Source organism: Mustelus asterias, chromosome 17 (assembly GCF_964213995.1).
Source record: "Mustelus asterias chromosome 17, sMusAst1.hap1.1, whole genome shotgun sequence".
In the NCBI taxonomy this organism is placed as follows: Eukaryota; Metazoa; Chordata; class Chondrichthyes; order Carcharhiniformes; family Triakidae; genus Mustelus; species Mustelus asterias.
In genome coordinates this window covers 70,756,361-70,775,514 of record NC_135817.1, presented here as the reverse complement: position 1 = coordinate 70,775,514, position 19,154 = coordinate 70,756,361, and the positions used below count along the sequence as shown (strand labels likewise).

The following is a 19,154-nucleotide window of genomic DNA, read 5'->3' as shown; positions in this document are numbered from 1 at the left end:
ATCTGTTGGACTTTAACCTGGTGTTGTTAAACTTCTTAAGGTGCTAAAGCCAAACCTTCTTGCTTTTTGGTTAACAAAAGCTTGATAATGCAAATAAATAAATTAACAAAGCTAATAAACTAAACCAATTTTTAAACTTTGAGTCAGGGAATGGCAGCACACAGTGAGATTTGTGACATTGTGATATTCTACTCTCTATGGAAATGAACTATCCAGTTCAACTCAGGTGTTTGAATTCCGTTCTTTAGAACAGAACTTTAGAAATTACTCTTCTTAATGCTGTGCTTCCTTATTAAATCAGAGCACCGAGATCCTTTACATTAATTGAGAAACACATAAATGAATGGGAATTCTGATCAAAATTCAATAGGTAATTGACTCCCAGAGGAGCTTAACTCACCCTAATGTCACCTTTGTTAACAGAAAAATTAAGCCTGACTGCTGGCTGACAAACTCTCAGATTAACATTAGAAGCGTACTCTCCACAAATCAACACCTAATCGCACAATGCAAAGTGATTGTTCAATGAATATATGAATAGCCCTTGTTCCTGCCCTTGTCCCTGACAATTAGAATAATGGCACTCAGAGAGGCTGTGTATCTTTTTCACTCCATTTGTCTAACATGCACAGAGAATATTAAGAACAAGAAGTAAACATATAGTCTGGGTGTGATAAATAACAAGAGATAATAGATGCTCTGTCACAGCAATATTTCAACACAGTAATTTTAATGTGATGGTACATCATAGTATCTACAAAATATTCCTGTTTTGATTCTAGCACGAATATCATAGTGTCACCTCAAAATAATATCTATCTGCATTATATTACAAAACAATTTCCATTCTATTGATTAATTAGAGTCTATTTTATTGTAGTCCCTTTGATCTGTCACATAATTCACTGAAAAGTTACTCATTTTTTTAAATGCCGAGTTTTTTAGTACATCTCCTTCTGAGGCATAAATCAGTTTACATGGACTGGCAATCTGTTTAACTCTTAAGTCTCACTCCATTATTTCTTCAATTTTGACGGCTTAATGTTGTTTAGGTACTCGCTTCTAAAGATTAAGACAAAGTGTTAGAGATAGATAGTCGAAGTACACTAAATCAGCCAATCTCCACTATAAGGTGGTCAGCGCTGTAGTACCAGGGACCCAGGTTCAATTCCGGCCTTGGGTTATGGTCTGTGTGGAGTTTGCATGTGTTTCCCTGTGTCAGTGTGGGTTTTCTCCGGGTGCCCCGATTTCCTCCCACAGTCCAAAGATGTGCAGGTTAGGTGGATCGGCCATGCTCAATAGTCCTATGTGGAGGTTAGGTAGATTAGCTATGGTGGATGAGCTGGGTTGTGGGGATAGGGCAGGGGGATGGGTCCGGGTGAGATGGTCTCTTGAGAGTCAGCGCAGACTCAACAGGCTGAATGGCCTCCTTCTGCACTGTAGGGATTCTACGAGAAGGGGAGGTGGTGGTGTAGTGACATTGACACTGGACTAACAATCCAGGAAAACAGCTCTGGAGACATGGGTCTGAATCCCACCATGGCAGATGGTGGATAGTCAATAAAAATCTGGAATTAAATGTCGAATGATTCCCATTGTTGGAAAAATTCAATTTTTCCACTAATGCCCTCCAGACCCAGACGATGTAGCTGACTCTGAAATGACCCTGCAAGCCACTCAAGTTGTCAAGGGTTATTTGGGATAAAGCTGCCCACATCCTGTAAATGAATAATAACATGAAGGAAAAGCAACAACAGTTATCTTTCAAAACTCATTGTTTTCTTTTCTATATTTTCAGAACTCGTCAAATCATGTCATTGCTGGAAAATCAAGGCATCAGGCTTTCTATTTTACTGCACATCCTTCTCAGCGCAGGTGAGGCAGCTTACAATGTTTTCTTCCAATCCACATGAGAAAGTTACAAAAATATTTTGGGTTTTTTAATCCCGTTAAATAAGGTTTTATAACTGACTGCTTGAAGCTGTTCAGTTGTAATGGAGGTTCCACCAGACACACTGGTCAAACTTCCTCTTGCAGATGTCGATTAGCCCAACGCGCACGTCGAGTGTTTCCTGCTTTCATTTCCAGGATGGTTTTCTTTTCTTTTGTAAATGCAGGCTGCAGCATTACTTTATACTCCTAATTTCTTCAAAGGCAGGCTTGAGTGATACTCTTTAAATGTGAAATAAGAAATTGGCCCATGAACCCATTCCAGAAGTGTCTTTTTTTGGGGATGAGGCTTCTAACCGAGGCTCCGTCTATTCTCCTCTAGGCCTAACAGTATGTGACTCTCTCTTAGCAAACAAACAGAAAGTGTGTGAATACTGGAGTCAAGTGGTTATCATCGAAATGGACTGACACTGGATTTTAAACGGGTTGATTGGTGACATGTGAGCAGGATGACGGTTTGTCAATGTTGGATGTTCCAGATAAATTAATGATTTTGTTTTTTTTTTCACCCCAAGGCAAAAGCCAAAACCTGACAGTTTCCCAAATGCCGTCTGCGATCAGAGCATTAAAAGGACAGACAGTGATAATAAACTGTCTCTACAGCAACAAAAATGGAGAACAGTTGAGGATAAAATGGGGGAAAAAGAACAGTGCACAAGCACTGTGTGATTATACCTACAATAAAAATGATGCAAAGTATACAGTATGGCATTGTAAGGAACATGCTAACATTACAGTGGATCTCTCCACAAACTCATCGTCTTTGACAATCCACGACCTTCACTTAGAAGACTCCAGTGTTTATTTCTGTCAGCTTTTTATTGAAATACCTCCGCCTGCATTAATGGCATACGGTAATGGCACACGCCTCACGGTGGAAGGTGAGTTTGTTGTAGTGTCGCCCTGCAATGTAAGCTGACTGTAAAATTGAACAGTACTACCTGTTCTTAAGACAGTGACAACACTTGAAGAAGTATTTCAGTGGTTGTATATATTTTAATGTTCTGAGGTATAAACATAGAAACATAGAAAAACTACAGCACAAAACAGGCCCTTTGGCCCCACAAGTTGTGCCCAACACATCCCTACCTTTTAGGCCTACCTATAACCCTCCATCCTATTAAGTCCCATGTACTCATCCAGGAGTCTCTTAAAAGACCCTATTGAGTTTGCCTCCACCACCACTGATGGCAGCCGATTCCACTCGCCCACCACCCTCTGTGTGAAAAACTTCCCCCTAACATTTCCCCTGTACCTACCCCCCAGCACCTTAAACCTGTGTCCTCTCGTAGCAGCCATTTCCACCCTGGGAAAAAGCCTCTGAGAGTCCACCCGATCTATGCCTCTCAACATCTTATATACCTCTATTACGTCTCCTCTCATCCTACGTCTCTCCAAGGAGAAAAGACCGAGCTCCCTCAGCCTATCCTCATAAGGCATGCCACTCAATCCAGGCAACATCCTTGTAAATCTCCTCTGCACCCTTTCAACCTTTTCCACATCCTTCCTATAATGAGGTCCTGAAAGAAGCTACGTAAATGCAAGTTCTTCCTTGTGTTTTTCCTTTTCTTCAATGGCACCAACTTGAGTTTTTAAACGTGCGGAAGAGAAGGCTGCTGGGAGTGAGAGATATGAATAGGGATGGGGAAGACCAAAACAAGTCAACATGGTGGCACAGTGGTTGGCACTGCTGCCTCACAGCACCAGGGATCCGGGTTTGATTCCCGGCTTGGGTCACTGCCTGTGTGGAGTTTGCATGTTCTCCCCGTGTCTGCATGGGTTTCCTCCGGGTGCTCTGTTTTCCTCTCACATTCCAAAGATGTGCGGGTTAGGTTGATTGGTCATGGTAAATTGCCCCTTAGTGTCAGGGGGACTAGGAGGGTAAATATGTGGGGTTACGGGGATAGCACCTGGGTGGGATTGTTGTTGGTGCAGGCTCGATGGGCCAAATGGCCTCCTTCTGAACTGTGATTCTAAGTCAGCTGATAGAGGAGGAGAATTTGAAGGTTAGAAGTGTGAAAAGGATAGGTCGTATTTTCTACTCAGTAAATGTGGAAAAGATGCTGGAAGAATTTCTAGAGCTACGAGGACAGGTGATCAGGTTTAGAATAGATTCGGACTCCATCGGGTGTTGAACATGGAGGGGGTGGATTTTTATGACCCCCCCCCCCGCCAGACCGCCAGACTTGTTTTCAGTGTGGGAATGGAGGGGGAGGGGGTGGGGGGGGGGGGGCACAGATAAAATATGGCCACCTTCCACCCACCTACAGCCTCTTCCCCATAATGCAATCGGTGGGTATGCCTCCTGCTGCCCACCCATTCTTAGGCCTATTGAGGCTCTTAACTGCCCAATTAAGGGGCAATTAAGAGCCCAATTCCACCTCTGCCACCATAATAGTTGCTCAGGGAAGGCAGATGATTGTGGGCTAGCCATTTTATCATTGACCCTTGGGGAGGAGGAGGGTGGTTTACATCCTTTGGGTGGTGTCCAGTGCGCATTGGGGACGGTCCTGAAAGAAGGAGACCACCTTTTTGTCTCCCCCCCACCCTCTCACACCTCTTCTTAGCAAGACCCTTCCCACCCTAAAATCCCAGATTTACCCGAGTCTCATATCCACGCTGTATTCCTCATGGAACTGCTTCAGCCCTTGAGGGTCTTCCTTCTACTGAGGGGCAGAGAGCTCACACTGATCTTGTTGATGCCACCCGCAAAGTATTATCATCGTGGGGCAGCCTTTTTTTAAAGCCGGTTGGCTGGTGACTGACTATTTTTAACGGAGTGGTGAGTAAGATGTCCATCAGTGAAATATATCCCGGGATTTGGAGGGGACATGGAAATTGATGTTGGGTGGTTCGTTCACAATAAGCCACGCCAAATTGGCATCCATTTTTCCATGTTGACCATTTATTTAGGACAGTGCCATTAGAGGATGCACAACACGTATACTGCCCAGTAAACCCGGGGATCCCACTGAAGGGGAAAGGAAAGATTTGCATTCATGTATCTTGTGGGTGGCACGGTGGCCAGCACTGCTGCCTCACAGCACCAGGGACCTGGGTTCAATTCCCGGTTTGGGTCACTGTCTGTGTGGAGTTTGCACATTCTCCCCGTGTCTGCGTGGGTTTCCTCCGGGTGCTCCGGTTTCCTCCCACAATCCAAAGATGTGCTGGTTAGGTTGATTGGCCATGATAAATTGCCCCTTAGTGTTCTGGGATGAGTAGGTTAGAGGGATTAGCAGGGTAAATATGTGGGAGTTACGGGGATAGGGCTTGGGTGGGGTTGTTGTCGGTGCAGACTCGATGGGCTGAATGGCCTCCTTCCGCACTGCAGGGATTCTATGATTTCTGTGATCACCTTTCACAACCTCAGAATTACCTACAGAGATTTACAGCCAATAAAGTTTTGAATAATAATCAAGAATGAAGTGGAGATGAAGGGTCAATTGGTATTCATTTTAACATGGCTGGAAGGCAAGAAAAATGTTCTTCTGGGATCCACAGAGCCAGCCTGGGCTGTTATCAGCCCTCCAGAGGAGGGTTTAGAGAATGTCAACAGAGGGAGGAAGGAAATATTTATAGTGCCTCCTCATGTCCTAACGTGCTTCACATCCAATGGATTATTTTTCATGGAAGCTGTTGTACACGGGCAAATACAGCAGACATGTTGCACACAACAAGATCCCATAAATAATCAATAAGTTAAGTAATGAGTTAATTGGTTTATGACGCTATTAGTTGAGGGAAAGATATTGGCTTTGCTATCAGAATAATTTACTGCTCTTTTTCGCAAAGTACAATGCGACTTTCACATCCATCAAGACAGACAGACAAGACCTTGGCTATACCTCTGACAGTGCAATCTGCCCTCGGTATTGCATTGACTAAAACCAGGTGACCAAGTCCTGGAGTGCGATTGGAATGCATTTGGAATTCTGCCCCAAAGTTAATGATAGGAGTAAGGATGGGGCTATCAAGAATAGGAACTAATAATTTGTTGGACTTTCAAAATTCAAAAGCTCCATACTCAGACAACACTTTTAATTCTATTTAATTGTACGTAATTTTATCATGTCAACAATGTTTCAGTATTTTTCAGTAATAGATTCCATGAGGGCAGAAAGCATACAGTCAACAATCTACTCCAGAATCTTCAATAGATGGCAAAATGTTTCAAAAACAATTATTTTCTAAAGATTAGTAGATTTCTGATATCTGAAACACGAGATTCCATTATCGACATAAGAATCTAGGGCCATGTGTAGACACCGGGGTGGGAGAGGAAACACGGCCATATCTGTGTCTGTAGTGGTTGCATATTTTGCCGCTCCTTTGGTCATCAGTATGTTCCATGATCAGCAAATTTTTGACGTAGGTCCTTTCAACTGAACTAAAACCAACTGTAGTTTCAATAAACCCACCACATCAAGCTGTCCGCATTAACTGCATCCTCCGTTGAAAGGAATAACATAAAGATGAACTCAAACTTTGACCAGGATTCAAAGTTAGGATCATAGAATCTCTACAGTGCAGAAGGAGGCCATTCGGCCCATCAAGCCTGCACCAAACAACAATCCCACCCAGGCCCTGTCCCCATAACGTTAGGTGTTTACTTCATTAGTTCCCCCTGACACTAAGAGGCAATTTAGCATGGTCAATCAACCTAACCCGCACATCTTTGGACTGTGGGAGGGAACCGGAGCATCCGGAAGAAACCCACGCAGATACGGGGAGGCCGTGCAAACTCCAGGAGGCAGTGACCCAAAGCCGGAATTGAACTCAGGTCCCTGGCATTGTGAGGCAGCTAACCACTGTGCTACCGTGCCGCCCTATTAACAACAATGGTTACGGTGATTTTGACAGAATTGATCACCCCTCTCTCTGAATGTGGCACAGTCCATACAGGACGCTCAAAACCATTTTAGTAATCTGCATGGGTTAGTTATTAAATGTAACAACTGCTGCTTGAGGATTTCTCGGCGAATCCAATTCAATCCAAAGATTTTGCTCAGAGATAAATTATTTTCCATTCCCCACCCTCCAACATTCACTGTGTAACTTGTGGTTATTATGTTTTAATTCCAACAAGTTAGGGATAATTTATCCAATTTTATCTATAATTAAATCAAATATATTAAATCTTTCAGGCCTAAAATGTCTTACAGAAAAACTCATGTAGAAAATTTGCAATCAATTTGCAGAGTTGGAATGCTTCCCAACATTTTTCCCCGAGTGACAACATTCAAACCAACTTCCCGCACAACCTGTCTGGTCTGTTCTTATTTTTTCTTAGAAAGTAAAAGAGACAGTTTGGAGACACTGAGATGGTCGAGCCAGTGCCTATTCCAATCTTAGCCCTTGGTTTTGTGTTTCTTGCGTTGGTTCCCATCTCGATGCCTTCCTCCTAAATCACTTCAAGGAAGTCAGCAAACTCAGTCACCCACCACCAACAACAACATAGGAAATGAAATGGAGGCCTGAGGGGGAAGGGGAATCAGGAGTATCCAGACTGGGAGCAAACAGTAATCTTGATGCGGTAGCACAGTGGTTAGCACCGCTGCTTCACAGCGCCAGGGACCTGGATTTGATTCCTGCCTTGGGTCACTGTCTGTGTGGAGTTTGCACGTTCTCGTCATGTCTGCGTGGGTTTCCTCCGGGTGCTCCAGTTTCCTCCCACATTCTGAAAGATGTGCTGGTTAGGGCGCATTGACCCGAACAGGCGCCGGATGTGGCGACGAGGGAAATTTCACAGTAACTTCATTGCAGTGTTAATGTAAGCCTTACTTGTGATTAATAAATAAACTTTACATTTTTTCATTCAGCAGAATCTTGAAGGAAACAAGGGGGGAGCCAGTCAGACCTTGTATCTGATAACAGGGGTCACAGCATAGGAGAATTTGATAAATGGCTGGAGAATTCAGGAACAGCCGAATACAACTTTTAAAAACGTCTGTGGTTAGCTTTTAAACACAGGTCTCACCGTAGACATAAACTCACAAAGTAATGGTTGACGGAAACAGTAGAAAAATGTACAGGCTGAGTGAAGATTGGAAATGAAAGGTATAACTTGTTACAATTGATTTTCAGCTTCTCCCACTGTTCAGTTAAGAGCAGAGACTTTGCCTTACCCTCATGAAGGTATACAGCTAATCTGCATCTCACTGGAGTTCTACCCTGAGAACATTCAAGTGTCCTGGTTTCAAGATGGACAGTTGATCACCAATGGCACCAAGAATGGGAGGCTCTGTGCTAACACTGATGGCTCATTCTCCATTATAAGCTTCCTGAATCTTTCTCTATTTGACTGGAATGAAGGCAGGAATTATTCCTGTCAAGTGAACCACTCAACACTGTCCGCACCCATCACTGAAATGATTTCTGCTCCGAATGAAGGTAAAAATAACACCATGTCCTATTGTATAGATGGTATTAAATGTAATGCCTCACCAGTAAAACAAAATCGATGACTGATGCTTTAATTTCTAATCTGCCTCACTGGACAGCATTCTTCATCTGCTTTGTTTTCTGGTGTTGAGTGGGAGCCATGATGTGGAGATGCCGGCGTTGGACTGGGAAAGGCACTGTAAGAAGTCTCACAGCACCAGGTTAAAGTCCAACAGGTTTATTTGGCAGCACTAGCTTTCGGAGTCTCAGGCTCCTTCTTCAGGTGAGTGAAGAGTTGTGTTCAATAACAGGCATATACAGACACAAACTCAATTTACAAGATAATGATTGGAATGCAAGTCTTTACAGGTAATCAAGTCTTAAAGGTACAGACAATGTGAGTGGAGAGAGGGCCAAGCACAGGTTAAAGAGGTGTGAATTGTCTCCAGCCAGGACAGTTAGTGAGATTTTGCAAGCCCAGGCAAGTCGTGGGGGTTATAGATAGTGTGGCATGAACCCAAGATCCCGGTTGAGGCCGTCCTCGTGTGTGTGGAACTTGGCTATCAGTTTCTGCTCAGCGATTCTGCGTTGTCGTGTGTCAGGACATGGTGGACAGAGTACCTTTCATCGTCCAGTACTTCCCCAGAGCGGAGAAGCTACGACATCTTCTCCGGACCCTTCAACATATCATTGATGAAGACGAACATCTCGCCAAGGCCATCCCCACACCCCACTTCTTGCCTTCAAACGACCGCACAACCTCAAACAGACCATTGTCCGCAACAAACTACCCAGCCTTCAGGAGAACAGTGACCATGACACCACACAACCCTGCCACAGCAACCTCGGCAAGACGTGCCGGATCATCGACACGGATGCCATCATCTCACGTGAGAACCCTATCCACTAGATACACAGAACATACTCTTGCAACTCGGCCAACGTTGTCTACCTGATACGCTGCAGGAAAGGATGTCCCGAGGCATGATACATTGGGGAGACCATGCAGACACTACGACAACGGATGAATGAACACCGCTCGACAATCACCAGGCAAGACTGTTCTCTTCCTGTCGGGGAACACTTCAGCGGTCACGGGCATTCAGCTTCTGATCTTCGGGTAAGCGTTCTCCAAGGCGACCTTCACGACACACAACAACGCAGAATCGCTAAGCAGAAACTGATAGCCAAGTTCCGCACACATGAGGACGGCCTCAACCAGGATCTTGGGTTCATGTCACACTATCTATAACCCCCATGACGTGCTGGGCTTGCAAAATCTCACTAACTGTCCTGGCTGGAGACAATTCACACCTCTTAATAAGTGCTTAACTCTTTCTCCACTCACATTGTCCGTACTTTTAAGACTTGATTACCTGTAAAGACTCGCATTCCAATGATTATCTTGTAAATTGAGTTTGTGTCTGTATATGCCCTGTTTGTGAACACAACTCCTCACTCACCTGAAGAAGGAACCTGAGACTCCGAAATCCTGTGCTACCAAATAAACCTGTTGGACTTTAACCTATTGATTGCGAGAACAGAGAACTTCCTAAGCTTCTTTGAATAGCGTGATGGTTAACGTGTGCCTGAAGAAGGACATTTCTTTAATGTTTCATCCAGACAAGATACTGAAAAACTTTTAACCTGGTGTTGTTAAAACTCTTACTGTGTTCATCCAGAGATTGACAGGAGTTCCCCAGTGAAATGTCAGCCTAGACTGTGCACTGCAGCGAATGCGACTAACTGACCCAAGCTGACCTCCATAAATTCAATTCATTTGTATCATTTCATGTAGGGTTTCCTCCGGGTGCTCCAGTTCCCTCCCACAGGCTGAAAGACGTGCTGGTTAGGTGCATTGGCCATGCTAAATTCTCCCTCACTGTACCCAAACAGGCGCCGGAGTGTGGCGACTAGGGGATTTTCACAGTAACTTCATTGCAGTGTTAATGTAAGCCTACTTGTGACACTAATAAATAAGCTTAAATGTGTGTAATGGTTAAACAAAATCTCCATTAAAGTCGATACGTTGATAATGAAACGGTTTTATTTCAATGTCTGCCTATCAGTGTATAGTCATATACTGCCTTCTCAATAACTCTTCACAGATGTAAAGGATAACAAAAGTTTGACGTGGGCAACGGTACTAAGACTCATGATCCTTGTTGTGGCAACACTGATTGCGATGTCAGCCTTTATTTTATATTTCAGACTTCATGTAAGTTCTCTCATTTATTGCCATTTTATGAAGCATGTGTGGTGTCTGCTGGATTATTAGGTTTCGTCTGGGACCAGTGGGCTGTATGAAATTCAAGCTTTTTCTATTTGTATCACTTTAAGTTCATTTATTAATAACCCAGACTGCCAAACCCCTCCTCCAGACCTTTGTTGTGTCGCTTCTTTCCGATAGATTTTTGTTTGCATTGGGCAAGAATTATGTTCTCCTCATCCCACAAATGAACTCCCTACTTAAAAAGGTGTGTGATCTGGTCCCTGGTCCATGCAGCAAATAACTCTATAAGTGAAAAGTGCCTCCCATTATAATTCATCATACTCAAACACCTTCAGATATAAACATAGAAACATAGAAACCCTACAGTGCAGAAGGAGGCCATTCGGCCCATCGAGTCTGCACCGACCACAATCCCACCCAGGCCCTACCCCCACATATTTACCCGCTAATCCCTCTAACCTACACATCCCAGGACTCTAAGGGGCAATTTTTAACCTGGCCAAACAACCTAACCCACACATCTTTGGACTGTGGGAGGAAACCGGAGCACCCGGAGGAAACCCACGCAGACACGAGGAGAATGTGCAAACTCCACACAGACAGTGATATGAACTGGATCAATAGGTCATCATAAAAAGAGGTGACCAAATGTTGAGTGCAATCGGTCATCTTAGAATGACACTGTTCATTATAACATTATTTAGAATTTTGAGATTTGCCCTTCTTTGAGATTTTGTAGGTGATTATTTCACCAGGAAGTGAAAGAAACTGAAGGAAGTACCTGATGAAGAAGATTGTACCCAGTGGAGGATCAGTGACACATTGATAGCCTTTGCTCATTTTTTTGTGAGGTCTCTATTCCTCCGTTCACTAAATTTAATGAAAAAGTCACATAAATATAATCATAGAATCCTACAGTGCAGAAGGAGGCCATTTGGCCCACCGCGTCCACACTGACCACAATCCCAAACAGGTCCCATCTCCATAATCCCATGCATTTGCCCTAGCTAGTCGCCCTGACACTAAGGGGCAATTTAGCATGGCCAATCCACCTAACCCGCACATCTTTAGATTGTGGGAGGAAACCAGAGCACCTGGAGGAAACCCATGCAGACACGGGGGGAGCGTGCAAACCCCACACCGACAGTGACCCAAGCCAGGAATCAAACCCGGGTCCCTGGTGCTGTGAGACAGCAGTGCTAACCACTGTGCCACTGTGTCGCCCCATGAAGAAACCTACTGCATATTCAACTATTTGTTTGATTATGGCAGCAAACAGAGGTGAGCGTAACCCATTGTTCATACGTGCTTGATTTACACTCTTTCATTGCAGAGGTTGTCAAAATTTCCAAAGAGAAAAACAACAAATTCGCATTGATATAGCATCTTTCATGACCTCAGGATGGCTCAAATCACTTGACAATCAATTAGGCAATTTGATGTGTGCTCACTGTGCAATGTAGGTAATGTGGCAGCCAATTTTCCCACAGCAAGATCCCATAAACAGTATGGCCAGATATCTGCTTTAGTGATGTTGGCACAGAGAGAAATATTGGCCAAGATACTGAGGAAAATCTTGCTCCATTCTTTGAATAATAGCGTGGAATATTTTGCATCCAGCTTTGAGAGCAGATGACATCATGGTTTAACACTGAATCTGAAAGATGGCACTGTTAATAGTGCAGCACTCCACCACTGCTACACTTGATTGTGCGTACAGGTCTCTAGAAAGTTCTACAAACATGCCCAACAACCCCACCCTCTCCGCCACGCTACTGACTGCTCCATCCATGGCATTACGGACAAACCAGCATGGATTAGGGACCCGCACTCCAGGCAGACTTTGAAGTCCTCTCTGAATACCAGGCCACAGCGGATGCCACAGGCCACCCTTTGGAAAGGTTACCTATCCACAAAGTTAATTAATAAACCCATCCTGTGCATTAATATATGTAGCTTCCAGTGCACACAAATGTGCCACACTGCGAGCCCCACTGACAATCTTAAATTGGTTGTTCTTAGTAATTCTCAGGGGTGGAGCTGAGAAACAGGAAAGGTATGACCACGTTAATGGGGTTGTATTATAGACCACCCAATAGTCAGCGAGAATTGGAGGAGCAAATCAGCGGAGAGATAGCTGACAACTGCAAGAAACACAAAGTTGTGATAGTAGGGGATTTTAATTTTCCACATATAGATTGGGACTCGCATACTGTTAAAGGTTTAGACGGGGTAGAGTTTGTAAAATGTGTTCAGGAGAATTTTCTACATCAGTATATAGAGGTGCCAACTGGAGAGGATGCGATATTGGATCTCCTATTGGGAAATGAGTTAGGGCAGGTGATGGATGTGAGTGTGTGGGAACACTTTGGATCCAGTGATCATAATGCCATTAGTTTCAACCTGATCATGGATAAGGATAGATCTGGTCCTCGGGTTGAAGTTCTGAACTGGAAAAAGGCCAAATTTGATGAAATGAGAAGGGATCTGGGAAGTGTGGATTGGCACAGGCTGTTCTCTGGTAAGGATGTAAATGGAAAGTGGGAGGCCTTCAAAGGAGAAATTTTGAGAGCGCAGAGTTTGTATGTTCCTGTCAGGATTAAAGGCAAAGTAAATAGGAATAAGGAACCTTGGTTCTCGAGGGAGATTGTAACACTGATTAAGAGGAAGAGAGAGTTGTATGAAATGTACAGGCAGCAGGGAACACATCAGATGCTCGAGGAGTATAAAAAGTGCAAGAAGCTACTTAAGAGGGAAATCAGGAGGGCTAAAAGAAGACATGAGGTTGCTTTGGCAGACAGAGTGAAGGAAAATCCAAAGAGCTTCTATAGGTATGTTAGGAGCAAAAGGATAGTGAGGGATAAAATTGGTCCTCTTGAAGACCAGAGTGGTAGACTGTATGGAACCAAAAGAGATGGGGGAGATACTAAATGGTTTTTTTGCATCCGTATTTACTGAGGAAACGGGCATGGAGTCTACGGAAATAGGGCAAACAGGTAGGGAAGTCATGGAACCTTTACAGATTAAAGGGGAGGAGGTGCTCGCTGTCTTGAGGCAAATCAGAGTGGATAAATCCCCAGGACCAGACAGGGTATTCCCACGGACCTTGAGGGAAGCTAGTGCTGAACTTGCAGGGGCCCTGGCAGACATATTTAAAATGTCAGTATTCACGGGGGAGGTGCCGGATGATTGGAGGGTGGCTCATGTTGTTCCGTTGTTTAAAAAAGGTTCCAAAAGAAATCCGGGAAATTATAGGCCAGTAAGTTTGACGTCGGTGGTGGGCAAGTTATTGGAAGGTGTGATAAGGGATAGGATCTACAAATATTTGGATAGACAGGGACTTATTAGGGAGAGTCAACATGGCTTTGTGCGTGGTAGGTCATGCTTGGCCAATCTATTAGAGTTTTTCGAGGAGGTTACTAGGAAAGTGGATGAAAGGAAGGCGGTGGATGTTGTCTTCCTGGATTTCAGCAAAGCCTTTGACAAGGTCCCTGATGGGAGGTTAGTTAGGAAGGTTCAGTCGCTAGGTATACATGGGGAGGTAGTAAATTGGATTAGACACTGGCTCAATGGAAGAACAGTAAGAAGTCTCACAACACCAGGTTAAAGTCCAACAGGTTTATTTGGTAGCAAATACCATAAGCTTTCGGAGCAATGCTCCTTCGTCAGATGGAGTGGTCTCTGTTCTCAAACAGGGCACAGACACAGAAATCAAATTACAGAATACTGATTAGAATGCAAATCTCTACAGCCAGCCAGGTCTTAAAGGTACAGATAATGTGGGTGGAGGGAGCATTCAACACAGGTTAAAGAGATGTGTATTGTTTCCAGACAGGAAAGACACCGCTTGACAATCACCAGGCAAGACTGTTCTCTTCCTGTGGGGGAGCACTTCAGCAGTCACGGGCATTCAGCCTTAGATCTTCAGGTAAGCGTTCTCCAAGGCGGCCTTCATGACACACGACAGCACAGAGTCACTGAGCAGAAACTGATAGCCAAGTTCCGCACACATGAGGACGGTCTAAACCGGGATGTTGGATTTATGTCACATTATCAGTAACCCCCACAGCTTGCCTCCTGGACTTGCACAATTTCACAAGCTGTACTGTCTGGAGACAATACACATCTCTTTAACCTGTGTTGAATGCTCCCTCCACCCACATTGTCTGTACATTTAACACCTGGCTGGCTGTAGAGATTTGCATTCTAATCAGTATTCTGTAATTTGATTTCTGTGTCTGTGCCCTGTTTGAGAACAGAGACCACTCCATCTGACGAAGGAGCATTGCTCCGAAAGCTTATGGTATTTGCTACCAAATAAACCTGTTGGACTTTAACCTGGTGTTGTGAGACTTCTTACTGTGCTTACCCCAGTCCAACGCCGGCATCTCCACATCAATGGAAGAAGCCAGAGAGTGGTTGTGGAGGATTGCTTCTCTGAGTGGAGGCCTGTGACTAGTGGTGTGCATGATGTGGAGATGCCGGCGTTGGACTGTGCCGCAGGGATCGGTGTTGGGTCCATTGTTGTTTGAGATCTATATCAATGATCCGAATGATAATGTGGTAAATTGGATCAGCAAGTTTGCTGATGATACAAAGATTGGAGGTGTAGTGGGCAGTGAGGAAGGTTTTCAAAGCTTGCAGAGGGATTTGGACCAACTAGAAAAATGGGCTGAAAAATGGCAAATGCAATTTAACGCAGACAAGTGTGAGATATTGCACATTGGAAGGACAAACCAAAGTAGAATGTACAGGGGAAATGGTAGGACTCTGAAGAGTGCAGTTGAACAGAGGGATCTGGGAATACAGGTACAGAATTCCCTAAAAGTGACGTCACAGGTGGATAGGGTCGTAAAGAGTGCCTTTGGTACATTGGCCTTTATAAATCGAAGTATCGAGTATAAAAGTTGGAGTGTTATGGTAAGGTTATATAAGGCATTGGTGAGGCCGAATTTGGAGTATTGTGTACAGTTTTGGTCACCTAGTTACAGGAAGGATGTAAATAAGGTTAAAAGAGTGCAGAGAAGGTTCACAAGGATGTTGCCGGGACTTGAGAAGCTGAGTTACAGAGAGAGATTGAATAGGTTGGGACTTTATTCCCTGGAGCGTAGAAGATTGAGGGGAGATTTGATAGAGGTGTATAAGATTTTGATGGGTATAGATAGAGTGAATCCAAGCAGGCTTTTTCCACTGAGGCTAGGGGAGAAAAAAACCAGAGGGCATGGGTTGAGGGTGAAAGGAGAAAAGTTTAAAGGGAATATTAGGGGGAGCTTCTTCACGCAGAGAGTGGTGGGAGTGTGGAATGAGCTGCCGGATAAAGTGGTAAATGCTTTTAACATTTAAGAAAAACTTGGACGGGTTCATGGATGAGAGGGGTGTGGAGGGATATGGTCCAAGTGCAGGTCAGTGGGACTAGGCAACAAATGGTTCGGCACAGACAAGAAGGGCCAAAAGGCTTGTTTCTGAGCTGTAATTTTCTATGGTTCTATACACTGAGCATGCCACAACAATACTACAATCTTCCATTTTTGCAATCTCTCATTCACCATGTTTATCATTTCTTGTTCCCAGGATATTGATGACGAATTTGAACCAACAGTGCCAAGTGATAAAAGAACAACAGTTACAAGCAGAACTCACTGGAGCAACAAATGCCAATCTATCGGACCTTGAAGTCCAAAATAGTCCAATTGAAAAACATAGAAACATAGAAAAACTACAGCACAAACAGGTCCTTCGGCCCACAAGTTGTGCCGAACACATCCCTACCTTCCAGACCTATCTATAACCCTCCATCCTATTTAGCTCCAAGCTTAGACAAGCTTAGAATTCTGCTGTTTCCAACTTAAAATAAACATATGTCAGAGTGCTCTTGTTAAAGATATAATTTATCTAACTTCCACTGCAAACTTGTCCACAGATGAAACTGATTTCCCATTTTGACCACAAGCACTTTCATTTGTGTCATTCACAATCTATCTCCACCAATGATTGGACATCAAGAGATGTACGGTCAGGTGTACAGGATGCTGTGGGAAATGCCTACATACACCCCATGATAAACAGAGAGCTGAATTGCGTGACATGAACTTTAATGGGTTGTGCCTGCATTTGAAGCTGAAGACTAAGCAACTGTATCACCATACTGGAGATGGTTTAGAATTTATCGAGGCTTGCATTTATCGAGTTCCATTCATAACTTCAACACATTCCAAAATACTTATAATGAAATAGCCAGTTAGAATGTGTAAGCTGAAATACCATTAAAGGCCGATTAATACTGGGGAGAAAGTAACTGAGGCTTTCTGCTCAGTGTTAGATCTAGACCATCATTACAATTAGGGCAGAATTAGAGATATTTGGGAATGTTGATGCCTGACCCGGTTGTTTAACCGTAATGAATTGTGTTTTCATGATTTCTTTTTGGTATGCAACTGTTTTTTTAAATTCTTTTTGCCACGTCTATCCTTGCATACGATTTTGGATTGTAATATAACTACTAATGCTCTGTGAACTGATTCAAAAACAACTCAGCAATGTATAAAGATTAAAATGGATTGGAGTTGACAAAATTCGGAGTTCTTTGTACAGTTATTTGCACTTAATTAATTAATCACAGAGAGGGGCAGAGGGGTGAGTGCAATGGGGAGTTCAAAACCAAGAGTCACAAGTTTAAGATAAAGTAAAGTTAAAGTTTATTTATTTGTCACAAGTAAGGCTTACATTAACACTGCAATGAAGTTACTGTGAAATTCCCCTGGTCGCCACACTCCGGAGCCTGTTCAGGTCAATGAACCTAATCAGCACGTCTTTCAGGCTGTGGGAGGAAACCAGAGCACCCGGAGGAAACCCACGCAGACACAGGGAGAACATGCAAACTCCACACAGACAGTGACGCAAGCCGGGAATCGAACCCGGGTTCCTGGCACTGTGAGGCAGCAGTGCTAACCACTATGCTGCTAAAATGGTCACCAATGAATCAATTCTTTACTCAGAGTGGCGAGAATGTGGAACTCATGTCGTACTTGAGGCAAACAATACAGATGAAATTAAGGGGAAGTTAGGTAATTACATGAGTGAGAAAGAGAAGTTTTGTTAATGGGTTTTCGGCCTTTTGGCTAAGATCAAGTGTAGTTATACGGATTTTAAAAAAAATACTTTTCCAATTCAATCAAATCAAATCCAATTCAGAGTCTCAACAAGTTGAGACATTTCAGATCCAGGCTGACAAGACAGGGCGAGCGACCAAACCACCCTGTCCTGGGCCCGATCTACATGAGCCAAGCTGATTGGAGAAGGGGGAGGTTCCTCCTCCAAGACTTGAGCTCATTTGCATCTTAGCCAAAAGGCCGAGATGCCGCTTTAAAAAATTGCTTCATATGAAACATATGAAGCTTTAGTGTAACCTAATGACCTCAACCAAGTGCGGCCGACCATGGGCTGCCGACCATACTACACTTGATCTTAGCCAAAAGATCGAGAAGCGATTATACGGATGCTGCACTTGGTTGAGGTCATTGGGTTGCATTTAAGCTTCATTTTCATATGAAGCAAGTTTTAAAAGCGGCATCTCGGCCTTTTGGCTAAGATGCAAATGAGATCAAGCCTTGGAGGAGGAAACCTCCGCGTACTCCAATCAGCTTGGCTCATGTGGATCAGGCCCAAGACAGGGTAAAGGGTCGCACCACCCTGTCTTGTCAGCTTGGATCGGAAATGTCTCAACTTGTTGAGACTCTGAATTGGACTTGATTTGATTGAATTGGAAAAGTATATTAAAAAAAATTGTTAATGGGTTTAAAGGGTATAGTGGGATTCCTAGAACATAAACAACAATAAACCAGTTAGACCAAATGGCCTGTTTCTGTGCTGTAAATAATATGTGATCTTGATTTTTGAGCAGTCACACTGTGATTGTGCTGCTTTCCCATATACATCAGATGACAACGGTTACAAACACTGCAGTCCATCCAGGTTTTCTGGCATCACTTAGTGAAAACAGTGAGACGCTTGACTTGATTTGATTTATTATTGTCACATGTAATGGGATACAGTGAAAAGCATTGTTTCTTGCTATACAAAGCATATTGTACATAAAGTACATAGGTGAGAAGGAGGGCGTGCAGAATGTAGTGTTACAATCATAGCTAGGGTGTAGAGAAAAATCAGCTTAATATAAGGTAGGTCCCTTCAAAATTCTGATGGCAGGAGGGAAGAAGCTGTTCTTGAGTCGGTTGGTACGTGACCTCAGAGTTTTGTACCTTTTTCCCAACAGAAGAAAATGGGAGAGTATGTCCAGGGTGCATGGGTCCTTAATTTTCAGAGGCAGTGGGAAGTGTAGACGGAGTCAATGGATGGGACTGGGTTACATTGACTGGGTTTACATTGAGAAGGAGTTACACCAAGCTGTGATACATTCAGAAAGGATGCTTTCTATGGTGTTCAAATTCTAGCCAGAGTGGAGGGGCTCCCGGTGAATGACATGAAGCTTTCAACTCCATCCCTTCATCATCAGAGAAAACAGTACACTGTCATTGCCAGATAGCTGGGTTACTGTTCACCTTCTATGTTTTCTTGCAAATATTGTTCTGTT

The 19,154-nt window shown here is 43.7% G+C and overlaps 1 protein-coding gene across 1 annotated transcript; it reads left to right on the top strand.

Annotated features, from left to right (window-relative positions):
- Nucleotides 1–2,471: 2,471 nt before the first annotated feature.
- Nucleotides 2,472–17,132, top strand: LOC144506191 (immunoglobulin lambda-1 light chain-like). The gene is made up of 5 exons (XM_078232046.1): nucleotides 2,472–2,831; nucleotides 8,035–8,340; nucleotides 10,440–10,549; nucleotides 14,396–14,492; nucleotides 16,136–17,132. Exons 1-5 carry the CDS (start codon nucleotides 2,495–2,497, stop codon nucleotides 16,141–16,143), a joined length of 858 nt encoding a protein of 285 aa, XP_078088172.1. The 5' UTR covers nucleotides 2,472–2,494; the 3' UTR covers nucleotides 16,144–17,132.
- Nucleotides 17,133–19,154: the final 2,022 nt, after the last annotated feature.